This window comes from Ambystoma mexicanum, chromosome 4q (genome assembly GCF_040938575.1).
Source record: "Ambystoma mexicanum isolate Mex_15411 chromosome 4q, UKY_AmexF1_1, whole genome shotgun sequence".
Taxonomy (NCBI): Eukaryota; Metazoa; Chordata; class Amphibia; order Caudata; family Ambystomatidae; genus Ambystoma; species Ambystoma mexicanum.
This window is the reverse complement of record NC_090928.1, coordinates 1,257,225,552-1,257,233,894: the sequence shown is the minus strand read 5'-3', so window position 1 is coordinate 1,257,233,894 and position 8,343 is coordinate 1,257,225,552. Positions and strand designations below refer to the sequence as shown.

The following is an 8,343-nucleotide window of genomic DNA, read 5'->3' as shown; positions in this document are numbered from 1 at the left end:
CGGGGTGGAAGCTGTATTGTGGAAAGGGACATTATTGGTTCACAGCACCTTGGACTGTCTAGTTTGTTTCTTGAGATTTTAACATTATTCACTTTATTAAATTGCTGTATCATTAATGCATCGCAACAAGTCGTCTATATATTTGTCTATTAAAACTATCAAATGTTTTTTACTTTCCTCCTATAACTTAGTGTTATTTCTGACAACTGCAAAATTTTGAAAAAATAAATAGCTTTGAAAGTAAAAATAAACCTGGTGTCTTTCAACAATTATAATTTAAAGTGAAAGAAAACTTGTGTATTGCAAATGTAATTTTCATTGAAAGGCATTCAGAAGAAACATTTGCGCTCAAAAGAAAACATGCTAAGATACCAAGCACCTGCAAGGGAAAAATAAAAATAAAAACTAAGATGGCCGCCAACGAGAAGCTTTTGACGAGACGACAATGATGCCAGCAAAGCTTGTACAACAATGGACCTTTTGGGAGTGTTTGAAAAAGATAAGAGAGAAGTACATGCTGGGGAAAATGATAGCTCTACTGACTCTGGCACAAGCCTCGAATCTGTGGATAGCCTCACTGTTTGCAATATGTGCAAATGATGAGGCATCACTTTGCTGTTTCATATGTGAGCCTGAGGAACTACTCTGTTATGGTGTGAGCCTCAAATGTTGCGGAAACTTGAAGGGTAGATCCGCTGTCTAAGGGTGAGCTTGCAAGGTCTTGGTAACATGGGGGAAAGGTCTGGTGTTTAGGGTTTTGGGCATATAGCCTTACACGCAGAGAAGGCATTATTAGTACTAATGTAAATCTGATTCTTATTAAAGCTGAAAATTGCTGCTCAGTTACTGCTCTCCCCTTAAATTGGCATATGCCACACCGACAAATGTTAAATGGGACAGGAGATACACTGACACATGTTAAATGGGAGACGAGACACAAAAACGAGGAATACAGGAAATTGTTTCCTAAGCAGCCCAAAAATAGCTGCAAACATTTATATTTTGGCACAACTCGAACAAATACTATATATAGGCAGTCAAAAAATAATGCAAACTAAATATTTGTTTTTCTTTAAAAAACGAACAAAAAGTCACTTTGCAATGAAGTGAACCTTTTAGCAGAGAATGTAAACTCGAAGCTGGTTGCAATACTGTAGAAAAAAGTGAGTTCAAATATACAGCTTGAAGAAGTCCCTGTGGACAGAGCCTCTGGGAAGGCAGATCCATGTCTGTGTTTCTTTCGGCTGATTGGCACCAAACAGCGCTCTTGCTTCTGGGCTCCTGTGAATGCCTGTTCAGGAGGAAGAGCAGAAGCCAAGGGAGGGCAGTGAAGTCGTAGTCTATGCTACACCAACATTCGGAAGAGGAAGGAGAAGGCGGCCCCAAGTGCCAAGCCCAGCGAGAGGAAGAAGGCCATGATGGTGCCGGCAGTCTCGGCTTCATGTGCCAGCACTTTCCTGCAGAGCGAGGAGAAGAAAAACAATGTTAGGGACTTGCAGAGGTAGGCTGTGGGGGTGCTAAAACAAAATCAAGAAGTATTTCCAACAAAACTCAACAAAATGGTTCTTCATTCACAATCCCCTCGGAAGTATCGGAAATAATATAAAACATTAATCCTAAACTTACAAGAGGATGTCAAATCCAAAATCTTTTCAAATGAATAATGTGTTCGTTGGTGGCAGGCGGTGGCGGTTGCAGCTGGCTGAACCACCCTATGTGAACATACCCGTGAACACAAGAGTGCTTAGCACCAGGGATTGAAACCTGTCACACCTGACTTTCTTTGTTGGAGGAGGGCCTGGGCATATGAGCACACGAACCCCTGTTGGGCTTGCAGAGGCTGTTCCTGCTGCTATTGCTGCCTGCTTCTTATTAACGTATTACCTTTACAGCTTTGTGTCTGTAGGAGCAGCATGCTGTTCGGGGCTTGGTATATCAGGAGGTGAGCAATAGGAGTTCTAGCCATCTGGTGATGATGTCACGCTGATCTGTGCGTAATATTGCAACTATTGCCTGCAAGTCACATATCCTGACTGCTAGCAGAGCTGCATATTCAGGTGCCAATTGTAACTAACAAGGAAGGAAGGTCGAAAGGTGCTGCTGTTGTGGTTTGGTCCTGCCGCCATTGCAAGGGTGTTTGTGCGGGGCTGGTGCTTTTGAGGAGTCGGCCCTTGTGCTCTGTCAGTCCCTCCTGTGGTATTGCGGCTTTTGGAAGCCGTTTGGATTTGGAATTATACAAAAAGACTGTATCTAAACGGTCACATGAACAAAAAGTTCTAAAAATGCTACCATCAAAGGTTCGAACACCAAAAATTTGAACCTTTGGTGGCAGCATTGCAGGTAAGTAAAAAAATAAATAATAAAACAGGGGCTGCGGGGGTGTCCCCCGCAACACCCCACTCACTATACTTTATAGTATAGTGAGCGGGGTGTTGCGGGGGAAACCCCTGCAGCCCCCGTAAAAGAAAAAAAGAAAAGGACCCTGCGGCGCCAGTTCCCGATAACGGAAGTCAAAGGGAACTGGCGCCACAGGCACTCAGCGTGAAGAAAAAGGTAAGTAGGATTTGTTTATGTTGGGACTGTGGGTGGGGCTGTGTTGACGGTGTGGGTGGGGGGTATCATGGGTGTGTTGTGGATGTGGGTATGTACGTGTGTTTGCATGGAAAAGGTGAAAACTTTTGGTGGTTCGCACCTTTCTCATGCGAACTTTCCGGCCGCGGCAAAATCAGCCGCGGTCGGATCACGTAGATCCTTTGGATTGATTAGCTGCACGGTTTGTGGATTCTTTTTCTATTTGCTGACCTTTTTGGACCATTGGCTTTTGGACCGCAGGACATACTAGGTCTTCTGTCCACTCCCCAGTTAAGTGCTTTCTTTTCTTCTTTTCCTTTGTGGGCCAGGTAGATAGTCTGGTTTTCTGAGGGGGAGGGCTATGGCCAAAAGGAAAGTCGGGGAAGATCCCCCGGCTATGAAGAAAGCGAAAAAAAAAAATACTACTGAGAAACTGAAAGGCAATTTTCATTCCCAGTGGGATCAGCGTTTTAATGGGAGTGATGACAAAATGGATCATCACACTTTGGATAACCCGTTTTTGGGGGAAGATTGCTGAAATGGGGGTTTCTCGGCTCCATCCGCAGTTATTGAGGAGGGGTCTACTTTGATTACTGGTGGGGATTTGGAGGCAAGCCTGGAGGCTCTGGCTATGGGAGCGCCGTTGCTCCAGGTTACAGAACCCCCAAAGAGTTAGGATCCACTGACTTTGCAGGATGTTAATGAGGGCAATGACTATGCCGATTTGAAAATGGAAAAGAAACACAGTCCTATTCATTTTAACCAATCAGGGTATGTTATTATTGAAATTGTTAACCGAGATGGGTGAGGAAGTCTTGAATGTTAAACCTACCCGCAATGTGAATTTTTTAACAGACTTTAAACAGGGGGTTCTGAACACTCTACTGATCATGGATGACTCCTTTAGAGAAATTAAGAGATCACTTTTGGAGTTATAGTCTAACAACTGTCAATGTAAAATGGTGAGGCCAATTAACTCTTCAGAGCATTCCGGAAATGAGGCCAGTGAGACTGAACCTACAGATAGTCTAACCAGGTTTACACCCCCTATTTGTGTGGAGGTAGATGTGTGTCCCTTGCCTACCCAGAAAGACACTTCCTATAAGGTTGTCTCCCTGTCTTAGCTCCTGTTCCATTTTTAATGGTGTGGGTGAAACCGACGTCTTGAATCTGCCTCCCGCTGTGGCACCTTTGGTGGGGTAAATGTCCCGGTGCTGCAGAAGGGAAGCATGGAATCCACCACATCCCTAATTAACAAAACTAGCCACTGGGTTAATAGGAACCTTATGGGACCAAGTACCAATCCAAATGATGTTTTGAAAGGTAGGGTGGGTTGGGACTACTGAGAAGACTGTAGGGGGCTACTGCATTGTGGTGCCCTTTGTGAATCGTTCCCTTCATAATCATCTAATTAGTTATAATTTGTCCATAGGCCTAAGACCAAATGGAGAAGTCATGCATAGTAAACTTGTTCTGCTGGGTCACAAATAGAGTAAGGTCAGGTGGGTTTCCTTTGCATTCTTTTAAGTTGGGGCAGAGGGTCTTTGAAAAAGCGAATTCAGTCTTGATAAATCTCAATTTACACCCCATTTTGAAGCCCATGTGTGGGGGGTGCGGGAGGGGAGGCTTGGGAGCTCCAAGGTGGGGAGGGAAACAGTGCCAGTATCAAATCGCTTTGACCCATTGTCCACAATCAAAGAGATTGACTGACTGTCTGAACCCTCTACCCTCCCAATTGTGCCTCCTAACCCCTTGATAAGTGCAGATGATCATATGTTAGTATCCATGGCATCAAGTTGCTAAGTTTATTGATTATCCCCCATGGTGGATGAGAAGACGCAGCCAGTGGGGAATGAACCTGGGGGCAGGGTGGGAGAAAAGATAGACATATACACACAAATATTTAATATGCCATTAAACCCACTCTCCTTCTATAGTGTTGCTTTGACTACTCTGGTCATGATTGACTACTGCACCACTTGGAGAGTCAGGAGCTCAAAGCCTGTAGGCAGATATAACCGGGCACAAGACAAATCTCCCAAACAAGGATGAACAGTAGAGAATGAACATCCCCTGTGATGAACCCTTACACATGGCCCCTATGCGTCCCGATTTTGCAGGCTTTTACAGCAGGCAGGAGCAGAGATAGAAGCTCTGTGTATTTCAATGCATCAATGCCAAAGCATGGGGCAATCTCACAACCAGAAGGATTGGCCTGCCAGGGAAGAGCATCTGCACTGTGGGACTGCTGCCTGCCTGCTGCAAGTCGCTCAACAAAGACAGGCATGCTTTGCTCTGCTTAGGACTCACTTACCTGTGTGATGTTAGGGCAGCATTCTGGGTTGAAGTGAAACATGAGTTTTGGCCTAAGGCAAACAATCCTCAATGATTTGATCAATAAAACATTAGAAAAACACAATTAATTGCCCGCCCATGAGTGTACACCGATATTTTGGATATCACATAATGGACTTAACTGCCCCACTATATCACATTTGCTTTCTGAAGGTATAGTGAACACCATTGTCCCTCCCTTGGAGTATACTGTGCGCTTCCTCCCTGTAGCCCTCACTTACTTGGGCCCGAAGCACATGCAGAGGCTGGCGAGGTAGCCATTGGAGAAGGCGAAGATGATCATGAAAATGATGTACCAGGAGTCGTGCAGGAAAACGACAGGCAGGTAGACTCGTGGATGGACGTTGCAGAGCATGAAGAGGGGGATGAAGGCCGCGCGCAGCACTACCATGAAGGGAAGCAGCCAGCTGTCCTGCCCGGGCTGCTCGTCCAAGCGCAGAGAAGAAAGAAGAGAAGACATCTTAGAGTTCACTGTTTCATAATAATGCTTAGCACAATTGGAAACGAGGTGTCTCCAAGACAGAAACCCCAAATCTCCTGCTGCCACAGCAATGCCCCAACCCCCTTGGAATCAAGACAATGCAGAGCAACACAGGTTCGATCCCCGGGCCCACGCTTAGAAACCTCTGGGTATTAAGTGTGTTATAAATAACCAAGTACAATCGCTACTAATTTGAATATCCCTCTATCTTTACCCAAATCCTGTCATCTAGATCCTTATGAGCGGGACACTGTAGGCCAAGCTCTGCAACAGGATGAGTGCTCCAGGGACAAACCTGTGACATACCCAGTGCTCAGTGAGGGTTTGTAAAGTTACTGTCAAGAGGACAACTGACCCCCTCTTGCATAGCTGGGAAGGTGGCTTACGGGTCAAGTGCTCGCCTGAGACATGGGGGCAGCCTCCACTCTGTGAGACTGAATCTAGACAGGCTCAGAACTTCATCTTCCATAAACTGAGCAGCATTACACTGGCTCCTCAGCAGCACTTAGAACTTTGAGTGCCATGAAATGCTATAAAAAGCATAGTATTGTTATTAGTGAAATGACATTTCCATGCAACTGGCTTTGTTTTGCCTTAAAACATAAAAGAGGGATATTTATAAAAAGGTTTGGACCAGTGACGAAAGTGGAAATGAGGTTGCACAGATGCCCAGCTCCGCCTTGTGTATTTCAGTCCATTTGTAGTGTTTTTCCACTGAAATCAGGTCTACACATGAGTCGAGGGAGATCAAGGGACACGTGCAAACCCTCCAATTCTAGATCGGTCTGGTTAAAGCCATAGTATGGAGGGCTTCTGTCCCAAGCAGACCACCCACTTGCTGACACAGAGAAACATGCACCTGATATGCACAATTGCTCAAGGAACCCAGCTCAACGTTTCCTACAGTTTTCTAAAGTGGAAATGAATAGCCACTGTGTGATGCTGGAAATGCATCTGAGGGACAGGGCCTCGGAATCCTTGTCCTTTTACTGTTTTTTACCGTGTGTTCTGTATGTTTTCTGCCCCGGAGTCCATGTGGGACTCCTGGCAGTGCAGCTCTCTCTTTTGGTTTGGTGAACAGACCCATGGGATACCCTTATGGCACCCATGGGTAGGGGTACAACCCTGTGCCCCTAGTGTATGTTTTTGGGCACCTGTGGGTGGCCCCAGAGCAGGGTATGGGCTGGTGGCAGCTCCATGCTGAAATTGACAGGTGCTCCGGGTGTCCTCCATTTTGGGATACCCCGGCCCTGCCATTGGGATCGGTTGATTCCCGATAGGAAACAAGATGGCCCCTGTGGACTCTTGCTTTCTATTGCCTGTTATCTTGTTTTCACAAAGTCCTGGGAAGCCCTGTCTCTGTCCCTTCCCCCTGACTGGCTGTTGGGTGGAAGTTCCATATATGGTGTTGTTGTGAAGGCCCAGCTAGACTGACTGGAGCCTTCCCAGTGACTGTATGTTGTGGGTACCTCCTGTGGGTGGGACCTGGGTGAATGGAGTGTGTGACCAATATACACTCCTTGTTGTGGTTGTCTGGTTTCTGGCATGAGAGACAAAGACTGAGACAGCCCTGCCCGAAACTGGCCTGAATGCAGCGTGTAGTGTTGAATGGCTGGGTACTTGTCCCAATCCACATTCCTTGTTGTGAGTGTCTGGAAGGGAGGAGTGTGGCCTGAATGCACTGTGTGCCTGATTGGCTGACTGACTGCATGAATGCCCTTCTGTATGATTGGCTGCTGAGTGTGTACCCGCAGTGTGGATGAGAGGCAGGATAGTATATCTGGGGACCTCTCACCACTGGTAATGTGTTCAGAAGCAGCCAGAAGTTCAGGAACGTTCAGAAGCATCCTGGAGTGGAGTCTCCACTCTAAGAGTAACTGGAACTGCTGATCCTCGACGTCCAGCTGGAAGAAGAAGACTTGCTGTGGCATTTGCTTTGACCGATCCGAAGGCTGACGAAATCGTCGAAGACTGACCCGAGAGAGGACCTGGTAAGGCGCCCTCTTCCCGTGCTCCGAGGGACCATCGAGCACTGCTCCATCTTCGCCGAAGCGCCCTGGAAGACAGACCCTCGAAAGGCTGTCGACCCGAGACGGGACCGCCGAGGAGATCGAAGTGAAGCACCCGGACATCGACGCCGTCGAAGTCCATTGCCGTCGACCAGGGTTCGCAGGTTTGTGTAACTGCTGGAGGCCCGTCGAAGTTGTGTTGCCCAGCCCTGGGAACCACTTGACGCCGTGCCGCCGACGACCGGAGCCGTCCGCTCCTTTGCCTAAGAACATTCAATCGAAGGACTCTCTCGACCGCATCGTCGACCGCTTATCCTGCCGGAGAAAGTCGAGGACGACCAACGCGCCGAGGAGAAACCTGCCGGTGGGTTTCCCGCCACCCGAAGACCCCAAAGACTCGACGCCCTTGCTGGGCCTCCGTCTCCACAATCTTTGCGGTCCAGAACTATTGTCACCGAGGTGCCCCGCACGCCTCTGCCTTGCAGGATGCCGATGCTCCGACGCCGAAGAGCACCGCTCGGACGAAGCTGCCGCCTCATCGACACCGTTCTACCTCGTTTGTCGACGGCCGTTCGACGCCCCGTGCCTCCCGCTTGAAAGGGAAGGCATTCAAGAAGGGCCGTCGATTCCCCGTCGCCTAACAGCGAGTTCCTCGACGCTTGTCGACGCCTCTTCAAGGAACTCGACTCCACCAGGTACATTGGGGGGGTAAAAACACTATAGGAGGGAATAAGACCTGCAGAGCAATATATGGACTGGGCGTGCGCTACATCTTTGTTTTACAGGTTGCCCAGGTGGGGGGATCTCCACACAGCACTGTGCCTAGTGGTAGGGGCCAGTATTCTGCCTATTGCTCAACCATCTTATTTTCTCTCCTCTCTCTATTGCTGGTTTCACTCTATTGGTCTGTGTGACATTGTTACAGTA

At 47.7% G+C, this 8,343-nt stretch overlaps 1 protein-coding gene across 4 annotated transcripts in view; it reads right to left on the bottom strand.

The window, feature by feature from the left end:
• Nucleotides 1-959: 959 nt before the first annotated feature.
• The window catches only part of SLC29A1 (solute carrier family 29 member 1 (Augustine blood group)), a 589,752-nt gene continuing 582,368 nt past the window's right edge, over nucleotides 960-8,343 (bottom strand). For all 4 annotated transcript variants that reach the window (XM_069608852.1, XM_069608853.1, XM_069608854.1 and 1 more), the window contains 2 exons: nucleotides 5,148-5,347; nucleotides 960-1,457 (listed from right to left, as the gene is read on the bottom strand). In XM_069608852.1, coding sequence (XP_069464953.1) covers nucleotides 1,346-1,457; nucleotides 5,148-5,347 — 312 coding nt within the window. In that variant the 3' untranslated portion in view covers nucleotides 960-1,345. The remainder of the gene's footprint in view (nucleotides 1,458-5,147; nucleotides 5,348-8,343) is intronic.